Consider the following 20,924-nt stretch of genomic DNA (forward strand, 5'->3'; position numbering starts at 1 on the left):
AACTAATTCCCGAAAAGCTATTAAATGATTTTCCGATTCATTTAATCCGGTGATCTGTTACATGTCAATGGTGTGACCTTATAGGTTCAGTCAAGAGTAAGTTGTGAGCCTAATATAGATTAGAACTCACTAATCGGAAGCATTGCTCCAGCCAGCTGTTCCGATCACTTGATCTCATTGAATTAATTATTCGTAATTAATCTGAACCTTGGTATTAGACTAATGCACCTTGGGTGAAGGACATATTTCCTTCAATCCTTTGTGGCGATATATAGACTGAAAAAACAGAAGGGATATCGCAACAAAATTGTTATAATACAGAAAAAATTAAAATCCTAAAAGGAAAGGGAAAATAGAATAAACAAAATTATCAACCAATAGGTTAGCACTTGGCACTTGGCACTTAGCACACTAGACTCAGGGGCGGTGCCAGTAAGGGTTCAGTGGGTTCAACTGAACCCTTACTGGCCGGGAAAAAAACTGCCTAGGCTTAAGTAGAAGAAACATCAAACTATAGTTATTCAACGCATAGAATTATCACAAACAATATTAGTGCTTCAGCGGTTCTTCTGCACTACTATCATCCTGGCAATCAGGGTTCAATTCCTAGCGGAAGCATATTTTTTTACCTTTTCCCTTTACTTTTGTTGGTTTTTCTTGTACACTTCAAAAACTAGAACAAAATTATATGTGTTGTAGATCTTCCTTGCCCCATATTTTTTCTGTATTGATGAATATACCACTTGAACCACCTCAGAATGAATATCTAACACCTTAATGTGAAATTCCATCACCTCAAAGTGAAAAACTCATAGTGTTTAATTGAAATTTGTTTTAATGTTATTATATTAGAACATGTGTATCATCAAATTATTAGTTGTAATTTGAATTTCTACTATGAATTTTAATTTTATTACATGTGTCTGAAAATTTCAAACCCTTTGTCAGAAATTCCTGGCACCGCCACTGACTAGACTACTAGAGTATTTGGTACTTAACAATATCGGAAGAGACCGTATAAATAAGTTGAGGACTGTCAACTTAAAACATTAAATAAAAAAAAACTGGTGGAAGAATCGTATAAGAAATACGGAGTACTCTTCAAAGTAGTATGAATATAACTACAACAAAGAACGTGTACATTCGACGTCCGCGTACGCTAAAAACGCCCGTAAATTCTAACGTAGTAAAAGTACGATTTTACCCTCATAAAAAGTCACCGCACCTCTTTCACTTTTCACCTCAAATTTTCACTCTCAAATTTGGGAGAGCCCACGCTAAATTTCCGGTAAGTTTCTGGCAAGACTATTTTTAGTGTCATATTGCACCACCACCAACACAGCCCCTGCTGACCACCATCACCTGCCACACCGCGCTCCACCATCAACAGGACAAGAGTAGCCCCACACTCCACCATCCATACCACCACAACACCACCACACACCCATAATCAACCGCACCTCCTTCACCATCATGTACGACGACGTTCCTTCAACGTCGTGGTCGTCAGCCATGGCACACGTTTCGACGTCGGAGGTTATTAATATGTTTTTATGGTAGTATTGGGCCCCCCAGAGATTGCGGCTCGAACCATGTAGGAGCCGCCCACAATTGGCGCCCGGAATCATGTCCGTGCCGCCAATCGTGGGCTGCCAACACATGGTTCGGGACGCGAATTCCGGGAGGCCCTTGTGTTTAAAAAAAATTGAATTTTTTTTCCCGCCATGTAAAAACGAATGTAATAAAAATAAAATTTTAGTTTATTATCTCGTTTTTAATTTCGGATATTTAATAAAGTATTTCCTACAAAAAAAATTGAATAATTACTGAATTTCATAATTAAAAAAATTAAATATAATTGAAAAAATTAAAATTGTTAAATTTTTTTGTTTAATTAATTAATTTGTTTATAAGAAGGGAAGGGAAGAGGAGGGGTGAAGTGAGGGAGGTGGCAGCAATTTTGGGTTGCCGGTAGCGGCGGCGGGGTTCACTTCCGTTGAAGGTGGCCGGATAAAGCAGGGAAGGGAAAGAAGGGGAAGGGGGAAGGGGGAAGGGGGAAGGGTGAATTGAGGGTGGTGATTTTATTTTAAAGGGCAAAAATCGTACTCTCATCATAAATATGCGGTCGTTTTTAACAAATGAGAACGTTGAATAAAAAACCCTAAAGAACAGCTTGGTTCTTTGCATAATGCAGTCGAATTGTGTAGTTGAGGCCAAGCACTGAACTGCACCCACTGAAACTTTATATCAGGAAGCATAAGATAGTTATCTTCGGAATGTCAACAGCACTCCTGGATCTTGGCAGACATTATCTATTACTAACAGCTGAACCAGTGATACAGAGTACGTACAAAAATCTAAAAAAGAAACCAGTCTAAAGTTAAACTAGCGCAACTTAGATGGTGAATCATGGTGCACAGTGAGCATGGTGCACCCTGAGAACACTAGTATATAATTAAAAGAACATCTGGTTACGTGAAAAGAACATGAATAAATTTTTTATTTATATTTTTAATAAATTGTGAAGTAATATATTATTTTTATAATAGAAAAGTGAAATATTATACCGCATGTTCTTTTGTGGTAGTGTCATGTTCTTTTATTTATGCACATATGTTCTTTTGGTGCATCATGGTCCATAGTCCACGAATTGGTTGAACTAGTCTTCCACTTGATCTTCACGTAATATTATAAGGTGCAACCCAAAACTTTTAAAAAGTTAACACTAAAATTAAGAACAAGACACGCGATTGAGATTATATTCAGGGAATTTCATATTGATCAAGAAATTCTGGATGTATATAAGCATAATCTCAGGATACAGATTGCAGCAGCCAGAATGGATGGCTCTTATGTACAGAGAATGAAGATAAAAATAACTGTTTGAGTAGCCTACAGATTAACATGACATTTACAGAATGATGTTCTATTATTGGATAGTACAGCAGTACAAAGTCGGATCTAGCTCCATGTTCTATGGTTAGCATGCTCACTTACAAAGTCAATACAGTTTCATCGTCAACTATTATTGAAAAGTTCCTCTGAGAGAAAAATGCCTCATAATATTGGCAACCGATTGCTCAAATTTACTGATGACGTCTTACGGATCAGGAACTAGGGTGTTTGTTTGCTGCCCTGATGAAATTCATCATCCTATCTGAGCTTTCTTGATGTTACTGCGATACAAATTAGATATTAGGTCTGGTAACTAAATGTTGCATGCTCAAGAAAGTATATTACAGCACAGTTTCATCTTCATCATTATCACTGTTTAGAAGCTCCTCAGAATCAGAACATGCCTCCATAATATTGACCTGTGATTGATGAAATATATTGATGGCGTCTTTCGCATTAGAGACTAAGGCCTCTTTTGCAGCTTTAATAACATCCTTCATGTGAACAGTGTTTTCTTCTCCATCCTTCTGATGACGAGCTGACTTCTTTCTCTTACCGTCCCTGATATGTAACTGGTCAATATATTTCTCATGTAAAGCCATATTCTTCACCTTCTTCAGAACTGGAGGACTTGAAAGAGGGCTTGCACTTCTAAGGCTAAACCTAGAAAGGTGCTTCTTATGGCCTATAGAAGATATGTCGCGTGACTTTGAGGACGAATCTGGGCTTCTCAGAAAATGATTTGGAGTCGATTGTACAGCATTCAGCTCAAGGGCTTCAGCCGAGGGGTTTACTGAAGGCTCTAGAACAGCGAACAAATCTGCTTCGTTATCTTGATACGCATGACAATACTTCTGCAATAATTGTCTCACAGTTTTACGTGCCACGTGGCTTTTACACTTCTTCCTACAAGGCTTTTTGCTCTTTGTTTCAGCAGATTTGAACAATTCACTGCTAGAGACTAAGAAATCAGTTGGTGAGTTCTGTTTTTTAGCCCTTGAAGATGTCTTAGTGCAAACTGGAGTCAGATTTTCTGAATGAACTTTATCAAAACATTCTTGAGCAGATTTTCCCGGAACCTGAAACAATTGCATGACAACAACAGTTAGCCAAGTGCATAGGATACTTCTTTGGAAACTGATGCACCTTTATAGAGTCCTGCATTATCTCATCTACAGAATTAAGGATGAATGATGTTTGAAAAGAAACTTGACACACACACCACCATACTGCAAATGAAATGAGTTTCTACACTTTGACAATACATCCATTCTTTCAACCTTCTCTTCTGTTACTACCAGCACTTCTTTGACCACAACGGAATAGCAGAATGAAACTAGCACACCTCAAACAATGGAAACTCAAATGTCACAATAATGCAGCTAGGGGCAAAAGTTAGAATAATCCACTACTGACACACTGCTAACTTCAAGGAAGAACCTTCATTATCATTTAAACCAAGCCCCTTAATCATCTCCTACAGGATCAACATTCATAGAGATCAAATCCAACAAATTAAAGATTGCTTCCTCCTAATGATTGTGAAATGCAGGGAAAAAAAATACACGTCTTTGATTTTTGTCCCGTGAGATTTCTTACATACCACATATCTATATGGTCACAACATGGGCACTGAGGCCCAAAGTGTTGCAGGACTTTGCAAGTCTAAGCTATCTTTCAAGTTCTCCTACATAATTCAGCCAAAAGTCTCATATAATGTCAAATGAAAACCTATAAATATGAGACGAGCTAATTAACCCAAGTTCGGATAAATCCCAACCTCAGAAGTAATCAAGTAGATCTTAAGACCTTGATTTAGACTGATACGGTGATACTGTAATATTAACAGTATAGTACAAGGGTAAAGGTAGGTCGAAATCAAAATTATTCGTGAAGTCATAATTAGGATGTGCAAACAGTTCTATGGTGCACAGCGGAGGTTGAAGAAAAACTCCATTCAACCGTAGGACCATGTGGACATCAACGTGACAGGCTTTACCTTTGAGATCTAGCTCTTTTGAGAAAATTTCTCGCATTTCCTTACTAGGACTACAGGTGTCTCCAGTAGAGGTTATCTTTGCCACATTTCTTGTCAACTCATACTTGATTTAATCTTTTCCAGTATGGTTAATCCAACAAAAATCCTCATCACACGCCACCATTAGCTTCTATGCTTGACTGCCAACACTATGCTCCATGAAAATAAATAGCTACTCCCTCTGTCCCTAAATGTTTGCCCCATTGGACTCTTTATGGTCTCCAAGAGGCGACTTAAAATGTAAATAACTTCAATTTTATAAGCATAAAAATTATTAAAGGTTGATATTCTAAAATTAAAGTTGATAGGTTAGCCTTTAGTGAGAATTCATGATCAAACTTTTTAAAGTTTGACCCAAAAAATGCAATTGGGCAAACATTTAGGGAAGGAGGGAGTACCTTATAAAACACGTCTGCAGTTTAAGATGAAAACTCTTATTGCAGAGCACTCACGAGGTACAACTTCATTTGAGCTTTAAAGAATTGGTTCGATGTCAATGTCTCCATTAAAATCTCACCATTATCTTGAATAACGGGGAGCCTTTGTCAAGATAAATACGGTAATAAAATTGAAAGTGCTGCTTAAGACACACCAGTAATAAAGGTTTTCACCCATCACCAACAACCTTTGCCAAGATAAAAGCTACTCTCTCCATCCAACTTTAATAGGACATCTTTAAGTCAGAAATCATTTTCAAGGAATTCGCTCGAAGCACCTTAATTATCCTTCATCTTATTACGATACAATGGAACAAATCCTTAAAAAGTAATAGAATTATTAGAAAATTCATTCAAAAGGTCTTGCGCGCATAAGGTGTACAATAAATTTATTGTATATCAAGATAACTTTTATGCATTTTTTGTAACTTTAACCTAGTTTTTTACAACTTTTTTATTATTAAAAAAAAGTTGATAGATAAACATTTTAAAGGGTTCACTGATTAATTTTATACATTATTAGTGATTTTGAAGAAATATTTTTTATTAAAATGAAAAAAATTATCACTAAAAAATAGATAATTTTAATATATATAAAAGTAACTTTTAAGCATTTTGAGTCAACTTTTACTTAAAATATTGTACACCACTTGTAAATAAGAATTTGTGAAATTCATTAACAAACTAACTAAATATGAACAGTGATCTAGCTTTGGGACATCCCCAAATAGAATTGTGATGTATTAAAGTGGGAATGAGGGAGTAAAACAAAAAACAAACATCCCCCAAAGGTTAAAACTTTATTCAATACTCCGTATATTTCATTAAAAGGTAAAACTATTAGAAATTATTTTATCAGCAATTATGGTAAAACTGTTAAAGTATTTCATCTTTGCGGAAATTAGTTGAATCGGGTGTACTTATAAATAAACTGTCTACAATATTATCCTTGAAGATGGCAAACTACTTCAAGTGATTTAAGTTCACTATATTGCATAACATAAGGCTCTCAAAATGCATAATTGTTATTACTGACTACCTGGACTAATCAAGATAACAAAAAATAGAGAGTATTGTTTAAAGTTACAAAACCAGTTAGAAACTCAACGCCTCATTAGACTAAGGTAGTAAGGCCTTTAGTTCTTTAACAAACAGTCAAAACACCATCAACAGAAACCCTTAAGTTTTTGGCAAGAGAGATGGGCCAACTTACTGAGTACTTTGCTGGTTAAAATATGCCAAAGCTCCATTTTTAATGTAATGACTATTTGAGAAAATAGCATAGATATCTGATCAATTCAAAAAAAGAGTTGAGATTTGGAAAGGTTTGAAAAATCTGAGACCGATAAACAAGGGTAATGTCAAAATCCTACAAGTTTATCAATTTTTGCAACTTGCGAGAAATGAATCAGGAAACTGAACAAAAGGACAAAGTCACCATGTATTGAGCAAAAGGATGACCATCAAAAAGCTACACCAGTCACCACATAAAGTAGTCTAGATACCACAATACAACCAATACTTGTGTCACGTAAAGTGATATAATCTTCCCCACTGCATCCAGTGTATTTTGAAGGGGGCAAGGAAAGGAAGTTTCAACAATTTGTAATACGTTCTTATAATATGTCAAATCTTTTGATCTTCTAGGGTCATTCACCATGTTAGATTCTTTTAAAAAGTTCCTGCTTTAAGACTTGCAGGTAAGCTGCAAGCAATGTGGTTGTTCAATAACAACTCAACGATCAAAAGCAAGCAAAAAATGCATCACAGGAAAAAAAAAAAAAATCAGTTCAAATACAAATAAAATCTAGAAATCACCACTGGATGCACAGCAGATAAAATATTGACGTTTATTTTTCTCAGTGCACACAGCAAACAGCATAAATCAAAGTGACATGCTTACTGAACACGAAGAGTAACGATGCATAAACATCAACATCAGGGAAATCAGGGGAAATACCAGTTTAGAGACTTTCTTCCAAAAACGTGGACTTGGCTTTGCAGTGAAGTAAGCTTTTCGCAATGCCACTTCCTGCTCCTCTGTCCACCCTTTATAAGGCCCTTGAACCCCTGATTGATTTCTTTTCCTCTTCACTCCAGACAGTTTAATGTCTCTTCTTCCTGGTATATCTACTTCGGCACAATCATCAGATTCGTTTTCCTGCGCCTCAATTGCTTTTGCAGCTTTCTTCTCCCCTTCAACAACAAAGGCAGACGACACTGAACTACATTGTATCCTCTTTCGCGGTTCAGTTTCAAGATACTTGAATGAACCACTGCCTTCTTGTTTCCCTTCCCTGGCCTTAATGGATTCTGCCTTTCCAGCCACACGTGTGGAAGACTTTCGAGTGCTTCGCCTCACAATAGTTTCACAGGGTAAATCATTCTCTCTTCCCACCTTTTTAGATGCACTGCGTGTAATCCTCCTATCTCCCCCTTCAATAACACAGGAAGACAACACTGGGCTACATTGTATCCTCTTTCGCGGTTCAGTTTCAAGATACTTGAATGAACCACTGCCTTCTTGTTTCCTTTCCCTTGCCTTAATGGATTCTGCCTTTCCAACCACAAGTGTCGAAGAATTTCGAGAGTATCGCCTCACCATAGTTTGACGGGGTAAATCATTCTCTCCTCCCACCTTTTTAGATGCACTGCGTGTAATTCTCCTATCCAAATTTCCCCCTTCAATAACACAGGCAGACAACACTGAGCTACATTGTATCCTCTTTCGCGGTTCAGTTTCAAGATAATTGAATGAACCACTGGCCTCTTGTTTCCTTTCCCTTGCCTTAATGGATTCTGCTTTTCCAACCACAAATGTGGAAGAATTTCGAGTGTTTTGCCTCACCATAGTTTGACAGGGTAAATCATTCTCTCCTCCTACCTTTATAGATTCTCTGCGTATAATCCTCCTACCCAAACTTCCTTCTACTTGTTTGCATGAATCATCTTTTTTACCATCCTTTTCATGATCACCAGCGAGGTTACTTCGTCTCCCCCTTCGACCTCCTCTAGTAACACAGTGAGAAAGAGGCCCAGAACCAATTGTTTTTGGATCACCAATTAAACTTTTGCAAGAATCACTCCTATTTTCCTTCCCCTTATTACAGCTTATCCTTTTCACTTCACCACCCAGTCGAACAGCCGAGGATTGCAACAAACCCAAGACTTTCCTCGTCTCGGATTCACAACCCTTATGACTGAACAAATTCCTGCCTCTTTGACTACTATGTGAAATCTTTCCAACCTCTATATTTCTTCCCACTAATCTGGAACAACTACGAGTGAGCCTCCTCTCCAAATTCAGTGAAATTTCGCCATAAGACTCGCTTGTGTCAACTTCATTACCCTTTCCTACAACACCGATGAACTTCATATCCCCAACACCAATTAAATTCCTGCCTCTTTGATTACTTGGTGAAACCTTTCCAACCTCTACATTTCTTCCCATTAATCTAGAAAAACTACGAGTAACCCTCCTATCAAAATTCACCGAAATTTCGCCACACGAATCACTTATGACAACTTCATTACCCTTTCGTACAACATCCATGAACTTCTTATCCCCAACACCAATTGGAGTTTTAGGACAATTAACAAAATCCAACATTCCAACATTATCTTTTAATTTCTTCTTTGACCCCCTATTACTCATACCAGCCTCGTCCCTGAGCCCATGGAAAAATGAATGTGATTGTCATCAAATCACATAGAAAAGGATAATACAAATTTCAAGCAGAATTATGAAGTAGGTATAGAGTAATTAGACATAAAACAACACCAAAACAAACTCAGCAGAATATATTTGACGATTTAGAAAATTACATTTTTTAATCAATCAAAATACAAACAAAATCAACAGAAAAATCGATACCAAACAGATAATTACCGAGAATTGCAGCTGCAGAGAATGGTGGTTGGCAGAGGCGCCGCCGACTAGAGATACAACTATCAGTACCACTCCGAGATGCTGCTTTTGTTGTTAGGGTTTTAAGAGGAGAAGGATGCGGGAGGAGGGAGGAGATGCAGAGGAGAGAGAAAATTCCTTTGTTTATTTTTCTTTTGAATGGTAGGGGTTGGGATAATTGTTTAAATGAGCAGTAAGTTCGAATATTCATTCCCCCTCAAAAAATAAAGTTCGAATTTTCATTTCAATCATAGTGTTCGGGACGACGGGACGAAAGCCATGTTTAATTAACTTCACTTATTTCATATTACACTAGTTTAATATATGCACGTGTTGCATGCTTAAAAGCTAAAAATTGTGTTATTACATTTATTTTCATAAATTTTTGGCAATAAAAATTATTTACAAAATTCATATAAATTTTGCTTCATGTATTTTTTTCTTTTTAGGTGAAAGTTACGGTTATTCATTCAATCAAAGCTGTCTTTAACGTCTTAACGACAATAGGAACAATGTCTATGGGGGCATTCCTCCATCCAAATCAAGACTTCATCAAACATGAGAGAATCCTTTGCAAGGGAGTATGTTGTCATATTACAAAGTCTCTTTGGAAACTTAAAAATACATGCTTCAAATAAATTAACTACAACAAAGATATCCTTCACCACCATCTGTGAGGTCGAGTTTTCATTCGACTTCTTTGTCAAGAGTGTCACCAAGTTCAAGCAATCTGTCTCAAGCTCCACCTGACGAAAACCTGCATCATATGCATATCTCAGTCCAAACAAAGTTGCCCGTACTTCTTCTTCCAGTACCTGAATGGCCACATCAAGTTTTTTACCACCTGACATAAGTACATCCCCAATGTTGTCTCTAACAATCATCCCCAACCCCACATGTCTCTCTGCTATTGCTGCTTCTGTATTCACTTTCCACCACCCTGTAGGAGGTGGCTTCCATGTTGTGCTTCCCATCCTCGGTGGTGGGCTATTGGCAGGGGCGGATCCAGGAATTTATAAATGGGGGTCCACAAAAAGTTTATGATTTGCTTTCTAATTTATCATATTTGCTCCTTTTACGGGGTTAAAGTTGAGAGGTAAGTATCGAAATGTTAAAAATACCATAATAAAATATATGTAGGATTTATGAACATTTTTTTTGGGTTTTCATAACAATAAAACTCAACACCTAGTCCAAATTTCAACAATAACTTGGAGCGATATCAATTTAAAATAGAAAAAACAAGTTTTTCATCTTTGAAGGAGATTTACTTAATTATAATAATTGCCACTGAACAAATAGCACACAAAGACACTAATAAAAAAAAAAAAGGAACATCATTCTTAACGGTTATGGGGCATTATGCTATTGTATACGTATGAGGGAATTAATTAAGCCTCTAAGTCTAAGAAACATGCAACTATAAGTCTATAAAAGGATTATAAAAATACATTACTAGAAGTAATATATCTTATGAAAAGTACAAAATCTTTTTGAAGAACAAATAACATTACTATTTTTATTTTATTTTGAAAAGCAAAATCATGAACCATAGGAAAAAAAAATGAAAGAAAGGGGAAAAAAATCATATTTAGCATCCTTTTAGGAGGATTCGAACCTAGACAAAGTGTGTAACATAGTAGTCAAACAACCATTAGGCTACAAGTATATTACATTGTAATTAATATAAGTTAATTATTCATAAGTTAACTATTTCAAGTGCAATTAATACCCCAATATCAATTTTACAGTTTTATCCAAAAATAATGGGGGTCCCTATGAACCCCACCGGGTCTACATAGGTCTGCCCTTGGCTATTGGTGTTCTCCCTTCTTGCAGCTGCCTCAAACTCCCCTATATGTGCCCGGCAATGAAGATCTTGACTACTTCTCTCTCGGAGGGCCGAGTGACCATTTGAGATGTCATTTCTCTCCATCGGTTGAGGTAGTTGGTGAAACCTTCTCGGGGTCCTTGTTGGGTTATGATACATATGACAAAACATAAATCATGCGAAAAACCTTAATGCCAGGAAACATATTATTTACACATAATCATTTAGCATAATTTAGGTGCATACACTTTGTAGCGTGCCCTCCCTAGCTGCGCCCGAATCGAACAAAAACAAGTCTTTAGGACTCCAAGTGTCGTCCCTCCGTAGATAGTCCACAGCACGTCCGGATCCGCCTTAAGATTGACCAACTAGAATCGCCCTTAAGGTACTATAATTTTCGGCTAATTATGGGCAAGAATATGACAGATTTTTCTGCTCAAAAATCACTGTTTTATTGTATGAATACTTGTTGAAAAACTCGTGTATAAATTTATGACCCTAGGCATATATTTATAGAACCTTGGAAAGGATTTCGAATCCTGTTAGAATACTAATTAATTAATTAGAATCCTATTAGAACTCTAAATAATTAATTTAATCTTTTAGGATTAGGATTTAATCTATGCACGAATTCCGATAGCTTTAGGATTCGTATAGCACGTACACACGCACCGCACGAGCATCGCACGCCCATGCGCAAGCCTTGCGGCCCATGCTGTGCGCACGGCGCACAGGCCCACTGCCCGCAGCCCATTTGTGCGCGTGCGCCAGCCTTGGCTGGGACTGGCCTTGCGCTGGGCCTGGTCGAGGCATTGGCGTGTTGTTGGATGCGTGTGGCTTGCTGGGCGACGGCCTGGCTTCGTGCTGGGCCTTCGTCTAGCAAGCCTCGTCCGATGCTAATTCGTACGATACGCTTTCCGATTAAATTCCCGATTCCGGAATTCATTTCTGACACGAACAATATTTAATATTTCCGATTCCGGAATTAATTTCCGTTTCAAACAAATATTTAATATTTTCGTTTGCGGAATTATTTTCCGATTCCGATAATATTTCCTATTCTGACAATATTTCCGTTTCCGGCAATATTTCCGATTCCGGTAATATTTCCATTTCCGATAATATTTTCCGATACGTACCATGTTTCCGTTTCCGGCAATATCTAAGACTTAGATAATATTTACATTTTCGATACGATCCATATTTCCGTTTCCTGCAATATCATCGTTTCCGGAGTATTCATTTACTTGCCTTTGACGATCTCAGCTCCCACTGAAACCAAGATCCGTCGATTCCGAATATCCATAGATGGAGTATTTAATGCCATTAAATACTTGATCCGTTTACGTACTATTTGTGTGACCCTACGGGTCCAGTCAAGAGTAAGCCGTGGATTAATATCATTAATTCCACTTGAACTGAAGCGGCCTCTAGCTAGGCATTCAGCTCACTTGATCTCACTGAATTATTAACTTGTTAATTAATACTGAACCGCATTTATTAGAATTAACATTAAATGCATACTTGGACCAAGGGCATTATTTCCTTCAGTGTCCCACTTGTCCTTAGGGACAAGTGTGCATTTCCTAATTCCTTTGTCGCTCGATGCTTGCTCTTGAACATAAGGTAAGAGTTGTCATCCTTATTATGTCCAGAGGTGTTTCTCGGTTTCAGAGTTCAACCGATCAAATAAACAGATAATCATAGCCTATGATTCATCTGAGCATGGCCATGCATTTTACAGTTTCTAGCTCTCCGAGTGGCCTTGTACAACTTTTAGCATCTCATCCCGATTTATGGGAGGACAATCCCAATCTTGCGATCTTGAGATTAGACTTTGTTTGATAGGTGATTACCTGAGCGTTGCCTTTATATCCTCCTTTTACGGTGAGACCGTTGACAACGTCAAAGTAAGCAGTTCTCAAACAAGTAATCTCAAATCACTCAGGTATTGAGGATTAGTGTCTAATAATTTTAATGAAATTTACTTATGACAGATTTTCATCTCTTACAGTAAAGTTTCATAGGTCTGTCCGATACTAGTCTTCTCAAAGTAAGTATCTATGCAAATGATTACGACATTGCCATGTCCACATAGTTCAAGAAACAGAACTACTAGTCATCTTGCATTCTAGTCGTCTAACGTTTTCTATGCGTCCATCTTTATAGAAAACTCCGACCAGGGACCTTTTTCAACTTTTGACATTCAAGTTCACTTGATAGACATTTCTTAGTCACAGGACTGGTCCTGACAGTCTATCTTGAATATATCGTCAATTTGAAGGGACTCATCATTTAATACTAAACCAAGATTAAATGGAATATGAAAATACATTTCATATATGATAAATGTTAAACCCCAATGTTTTAAAACCATGGGCCTCAAACCCATCTTTAAAACAGTTCATAGAATTCAAAGCTATGCTTGATTTCCAGTGCTACAATGTGAGTGTTGCTTCTCACTTGTTGCATAGGTTTAGTTATCATGCTTTGCCAATCTTAATATCCTTTTCATCGAATGTTCTTCGAGATATGATGATAAGATCTTTTGAGTTTGTTTATTATGTGATCTAGTCTTTCTTACTACAATAGTGGTTCTACGCATTTCTCAATGAAGAACCATCAAGTCAGTAAACATGTGATCTACCCAAGTTCAGTGAAGAACTCTTTAACATAAACAACCCTGTTTTATTGCTTCTTAGGCAATAAGTACTTTTACTTCAACTGTATAGGTTGCTAGTGATGCTTTGTTTGGATTCACTTATCCAAACAGTTCACAGATTTGTGGAAGACTTTCCAGCTATATCTTAGAACATAGAAATTAATATTTAATTTCTCACGCAACAACTCATGGTCTCCAATCCATGTTGCCATTTTAAAACACGATGCTCTATAGCTCATCCTTGCCAATGGTTAACTCCAAAGGGTCTTGCTTGATCCTTTGCTAGTGTTTATGCGAGTAGCATCAATATTTAGCATATCTTTATTTCCTTGAATCAAGAACTATTCTTATGTACCTTTTCAAGTACCATAAGTATTCTTGATCTCAATCTAGTTGATCTTCACTTAGATCAATAGAGATTGGTACATGTTCGTCATGCCTAAAGTCATACGATACGTTTTTGGCGAACCTCATATTATATCACACATGATAAATTCGTTTGCAGAATAATTCCCAATTGATTTCTATTCATGTACCTTTAACTCATTCTAGTTTCAGTAGATACTAAATCCAGCTAAATTCTTTGACATATAATATAGGTGAAGAATCTCATTTAGACTCTTTGATGTTTAACTTAGTAAATGCTTATACATAGTTCAAACATACATTACTTAGATTTATTTATATGGGGTCGAATGTCTCCAATGGAGTCTTTCGTGTTTGATTTAGTAAATTCCATTACTTAATCCAGAACAATATTATAAGGTCTTTGTCAATGGATCTTAATACCCAGTATGCACTAAGTTTCGCCTTGGTCCGTCATTGATGAATAATTTTCAAATCTAAGTTTGAATGTTATTTTCACAATAGAGAGATATGTGTGTGACACACATAGGACCAATTAAGTTTTATGTACTCCCACTAAACTTCTTGTATATCTATAAGAATCATGTACATTTTATGAAACTAAAATACTTATTAGCTTCACTAAAATACAATTCCAATTCCCAATTGCTTGCTTAAATCTGTACTTAGATTTCATGAGCTAGCATTCATTTCAAGCATTATTTGGATCCACAAATCCTATGACATGCCATGTACATAGTTTTCTTCCAACATTTGATTGAGGAATACGTTTTGTCATCCAATTGCCATATGTACCAATATGCAATTATTGCTTGAATTATAGACTTAAGCATTACGATTTTGCATGAGGCTTCAACACAATCCACGCCGTGAATTTGCTTGTAACCCTTAGCAACTAATCTAGCTTTGTGTGTGAACACAATTCCATGTTTGAAGGTTTTTATCCTTAAAACAAACTTGCAACCAATAGGTGTGAAACTATTCTTGCAAATCAATAAAATTTCAATTTTGTAATCAAAACATTTAGTATGTTTTATGGCCTCTAACCATTTAAAACATTTAAGTCTATTATGGCCTCTAACCATTTTAGGGAATCTGGGTTTCGTCATAGCTTTCTTACAGGTCACAAACTCATTAATCTACATGATAATAGTTTGACTGCAAGTTGTAGGTTTCTTTACTATCTAATAGAAGAATCGCATAGCTTCAGTGACCTGAACTCCATGTTTCTTCACTATCTAATAGAAGAATCTCATAGTTTCAGTGACTTGAATTCTATGCCTACTTGGGTATAGAACATCAAACAATAGAATATCAATAGCCATTTGAAAGTCCTTTGAATATTCTGTTCTCCTTGAAGCACTTGTAAAGTCTTCTAAGAGATGTCTATTCTTTAAAGCCACTTCTAAAGTCCTTAAGAATAAGTGTTCGGATTTTCTGAAGAACTTCGAAAAGCCTCCGGAATATCCTTTTATTTTTTTTGTTCGCCTCGAAGACTTTCGAGGTCTATTTTCTCCCACTTGTCATTTTGGAAACGAATCTCCAAAAGGACATCATTTCGAGCAAACAAACATTATGTTCTCAAAATTCGTGGTAGAAACAATACCCTTGTGTCTCATTTGAATAAATCACAATGAAACATATATCTATACTTGGGCCTTAGTTTGTTGAATAACAAACACTAAGCTCCCACTGAGTGTAGGAACTCTTTAGATATATTATGAAAAGATATTCTGAAATTACTTTTCAATAGCTTTGACGAATTTTGGTTTAGTTTGGTGGTAGTTGAGCATTTTGTTTTAGAAATTATAGGAAAAGTCTTTATGATCCATCATTGATCGAATCAAGTACTAATCGACTTCGATCATTCCAACTTAGATATGCCATATCTTATGGAGCTAGATTGTGAATTACAACACACAATCATTGATGATCAGTTTTGGTCTCAAGTAATCATCATCATGATCTAACCTAGATCTTTATGATTTCTTGCCAAGTGGGATTTATACTTCTGAATCTTTGAACTAGCCAAACAGATTCAAACTTATATCACATTGAGTAAATAAACCTATATTCATTCAAATCTGTGTGAAATAATAAAGTCATAAAACCTTTCTTTAGCTTTGAACTCTATCGTCTAGGCGTTCTAACAATAGTTCATATCTTTTGTTACTTTCAACAAGTAAGACTAGCTTGTCTTGAATTGATCTAGAAATCAATCAACTTTCAAAAGTCTATCAAAATAGAGCTTATGAATGTTAACTTGTTGATATGGTCTAAGTAACAATGCTAAAGGTTTGTGGAACTTAAATCAAGAGGTTGATTTGAACCTAGTAAAGTTCTATTGTTAAAGAGTTGTTTGTTTTAATCAAGCATATTGACTCAACCCGTAAATGACCATTTCATTCAAATAAACAAACAAACATTGTTTTTGTTTTTCTTGAATGTGAGTCTTTCTGTGTTTGAAGCAAAAATTTAGGTATGCTGATTATGGAACAAAATAGCCATTAAGTTCCAGCCTTGAAATGACTTAAAACAAACTAGATGACCCTACAACTAATGTAGCAATGCCATGCTTCATTTCCCACTTGTAGGTCATTAGTGTAGCCTAGCTTCCATTGTTTGAGTTATTACCGAAGTAAGAACCTCAAGCGGTATATGATACCAAGGAAGTTTGATTGCTAGGTCACTTCTCTTTAAACATAAACTTATAGGTAGAAACGGAATTGTAAATTCCTTTCATTTGTTCCTTTGTTTTCCTATTTCTTGTACCTTTTCTAATAGCCTTAAGAATTGAATTCTCTAGTGTTGACTTTTATACTTTGTTAGACATGTCCAATGTCACTCCAACAAGGTTCTTACCATTTTATGTTGAATATTAAGTTTCAACTAGATGATCTTACCAGAAGCTTCTAAAGTTCTCTAAGCATCGATCTATTCGAATGTCTAGGGACTAGACTCATTCGAGAATTAAATGGAAAAAGATATTAGGTTGTTAACCATTGGTAAAGCTGAGCGTTTAAACTCAATGCTTTATGATCTCAAAACTACATTGTATTTTGAATTCACAAGCACCAATCGGTTTGCCATTCGACTTTGATACTCGAAAACAACCATAAAAGTCGATATAAGAAACGTACATTTTAAATTGCTCATTTTCTCTCATTTCCGTGAATCGTTCTTGGATTCATTACCAATAAAGGAAATTTACTGTTACCTTTCTAAAAGGATTTACTGCAGTGCAAGATATTTAATTATAAACAATAATTAAAACATACATTGAAGCATGCAAAGTCTAAACATTTATCATGAATAATAACTTGAAAATTAAAGCAATCATGCAATTCAAACAAGTTATTAGCATTTTATTCGAATTTATTGTTCCGGCAGGTGTGAATAAAATGATTCCAAGACGCTAAAAACCATTGAAGAATTAAGCACATTATGTATTTAGACTCATTTCTAAAATCTTTTAGGTAAGCAAAAGCCTTTTGCTAATAGTCTAGAAACTACTCTTGGTTGATAGGTACGTCTAAGAACTTATTAGGTAAACCTATCGATTTTGCCACGACATAAAAGGACTCCTTACTTATATCGTTGAGTTTCACCAAAACTAACATGTACTCACAATTATTTGTGTACCTTACCCCTTTAGGATCAATAAGTAATACCTCGCTGAGCGTAAAACTATTACTAGATTAATGTAAAGGTTATCCAAGTAAGTGTTATTTTGGCATGGCACCTTTTAACTCAATTTTTTTTTAAAGTTTGGAACTTAAGGCTCTTACTATGTTGGTTAGATTTTAAGTGAACTAAAATCCTTAATCATGCAACATAATCAAACCAAAATCTCATGCATATTTAAGACATATTTAAAAGCAATAAATAACTTAAAGCATGCATAAGATAAATGTGATCTAGTATGGCCCGACTTCATCTTGAAGCTTCAACTTCAAAGTCCATCTTGAAAATGGATTGGAAACTTCTTGAATTTCACCGTGGGAGGCGCCATTTTCTTCAAATAGGATCAGCTATAATTAAACTAATTACAACTATTTGTTGGTACGCAGACCATATTTGAATTGAAAAACAAACTTTGGTGCATTAGACCAATTACATTCAAATTAATGGTACGTAGACCATATTTTCTATCCTATTTGGGCCATACTAGTCACTTCATAACCTGCAAAACAGTACATATACAATATATACCATTCACCCATTCATTATCATGAATGACCCACATAGCTGGTTAGTAAAACACATTGTATGCATCACATAAATATTTGCAACAATTAATCAAGGGCACCAATAATTTACCAATTATTAAGTCCTTATCAATTCTAATCAAGTTGTTTAACCTTAAAGGATTTGTAGACCTAATCAAGAGTTTATGACTAAAAATACTCCCACTTAAACCAATAACTTTATATGCTTTACTAATTTTAAACATAAAAATGTATTTCTAGTCTAACCGGAAACATACAAGTTTAATTAAAATTTAAAACTCATATAAAATTATAATCGAATCCATTTATTTAATTTATTTTTCAGTTGAATTAAATGAATTTAAATTAATTCAAGGTTTAATTTTAGTAAAATAATTAGTATAAATTAAAATTTATAATAATTATAATATTCAAAATTAAATCCCAAGAAAACAATTTAAATTATTAATTTCAAAATTAATTAAAATTATTTTCGAACTGAAAATTCAAATTAAAATTCAAAACGGCTCAATCGTAACACGACGAGGCACTTGGGCTTGCGCCCAAGCCCCATCGAATGCACGACTGATCGCACGGCCATGGCACAATGCAGCAGCAGCTACGCGCAAACGCAACAAGCCAAGCCACGCTTGCGCGCAGCATGCTCGCTCGCTCGCAGCAGCAACCGAAGGGATATATCGCTTGCTAGGCGCAAGCCATCGACCATTGGCGAGGCTGCGCTCGTGGTGTGGGCGACCCGGCTTGCGCTCTCCCGCGCGCGCGCCTCGGCCTTGTGCCACGCCCCTTCGCCCGCCGCCCATCAACACAGCACACACGCCCAGGCTCCTCGCCTCTCGCGCGCGCCATGACTTGGTTGCTCGCTGCATTCGTACCGCACGGGCGACGAGCTCCCTTGCTCGTCGTCGCGTGCCCGCACTATACAACACCCCTTAAGGGTAACACGTAGCTTCCATTTCTTTGTGCGTGCAACATTTATGGGCGTTTTTCAAAAATTTAAAATTTTTAATTCAAAATTAATGAAAAATTAATAAAACATATTAATTTCATAATTTTAGGGCGAAAAATCGAAAATTTATTAATCAATTAATTTTCGATTAACATGGATTCAAATCTAGGTCATAAAAAATTTAAAATTTAACATAAATTAACAATTTTTATGGTGGTTTTTAATCATGGATACGTAATTAAATTATTAATTAATTATGAAAAATAAATCAATTCTAAATTTTTCGAATTTCAACAAATTAATCATAATTACAAATTAGGTTGTATAATTAACAATTCCAGGCATTCAAAATTGTTAAACATATACTGTAGGTCAATCAAAAACTCAAGATTTATCAACAAGAATCGCAAATATTCAATTTAACATCTTAAATTTACAAACTTTTGCGTTCGAAAAACTAAAACCTCCGAAAAGTCATAGTTAGGCTTCGAATTTGGGAATTCTGGGTTCGACCGAAAAATAATGTCTTTGTCAAAATTTTAGAATGCTTTTTACATGCGGAATTGACACAAAAATCACTCGATTTGGATGAGTGACGAATAAACTGCCGAAAAATTGCGTACATATAATTAAATAAACGCAATTTGCAATTAATTAACAATTACGAAAATTAATCACCCCTTTTAATTCTTTGCAAATTTGTAAAATTTAACCATGTCATGCAATTTAGATTATGAAAATAATAAGAGGCTCGTGATACCACTGTTGGGTTATGATACATATGACAAAACATAAATCATGCGGAAAACCTTAATGCCAGGAAACATATTATTTACACATAATCATTTAGCATAATTTAGGTGCATACACTTTGTAGCGTGCCCTCCCTAGCTGCGCCCGAACCGAACAAGAACAAGCCTTTAGGACTCCAAGTGTCGTCCCTCCGTAGATAGTCCACAGCACGTCCGGATCCGCCTTAAGATTGACCAACTAGAATCTCCCTTAAGGTACTATAATTTTCGGCTAATTATGGGCAAGAATATGACAGATTTTTCTGCTCAAAAATCATTGTTTTATTGTATGAATACTTGTTGAAAAACTCATGTATAAATTTATGACCCTAGGCATATATTTATAGAACCTTGGAAAGGATTTCGAATCCTGTTAGAATACTAATTAATTAATTAGAATCCTATTAGACCTCTAAATAATTAATTTAATCTTTTAGGATTAGGATTTAATCTTTGCACGAATTCCGATAGCTTTAGGATTCGTATAGCACGTACACACGCATCGCACGAGCACCGCACGCCCATGCGCAAGCCTTGCGGCCCACGCTGTGCGCACGACGCACAGGCCCACAGCCCGCAGCCCATTTGTGCGCGCGCGCCAGCCTTGGCTGGGCCTGGCCTTGCGCTGGGCCTGGTCGATGCATTGGCGTGTTATTGGATGCGTGTGGCTTGCTGGGCGACGGCCTGGCTTCGTGCTGGGCCTTCGTCTAGCAAGCCTCGTCCGATGCTAATTCGTACGATACGCTTTCCGATTAAATTCCCGATTCCGGAATTCATTTCCGACACGAACAATATTTAATATTTCCGATTCCGGAATTAATT

At 36.2% G+C, this 20,924-nt stretch overlaps 2 protein-coding genes across 2 annotated transcripts; both read right to left on the minus strand.

The window, feature by feature from the left end:
- Positions 1-2,777: 2,777 nt before the first annotated feature.
- Positions 2,778-9,498, minus strand: LOC110804293 (uncharacterized). Its single transcript, XM_022009868.2, has 3 exons — positions 9,260-9,498; positions 7,331-9,038; positions 2,778-3,974 (listed from the first exon to the last, which is right to left on the minus strand). The coding sequence occupies exons 2-3, from the start codon at positions 9,023-9,025 to the stop codon at positions 3,237-3,239; spliced, it is 2,433 nt and encodes an 810-aa protein (XP_021865560.1). The 5' UTR covers positions 9,026-9,038; positions 9,260-9,498; the 3' UTR covers positions 2,778-3,236.
- A 273-nt stretch (positions 9,499-9,771) lies between these two features.
- LOC110804283 (uncharacterized) lies at positions 9,772-10,251 on the minus strand. The gene has a single exon (XM_022009854.1). It carries the CDS (start codon positions 10,249-10,251, stop codon positions 9,772-9,774), a length of 480 nt encoding a protein of 159 aa, XP_021865546.1.
- Between the last annotated feature and the right edge of the window lie 10,673 nt (positions 10,252-20,924).

Source organism: Spinacia oleracea, chromosome 6 (genome assembly GCF_020520425.1).
Source record: "Spinacia oleracea cultivar Varoflay chromosome 6, BTI_SOV_V1, whole genome shotgun sequence".
NCBI classification, from domain to species: domain Eukaryota; kingdom Viridiplantae; phylum Streptophyta; class Magnoliopsida; order Caryophyllales; family Amaranthaceae; genus Spinacia; species Spinacia oleracea.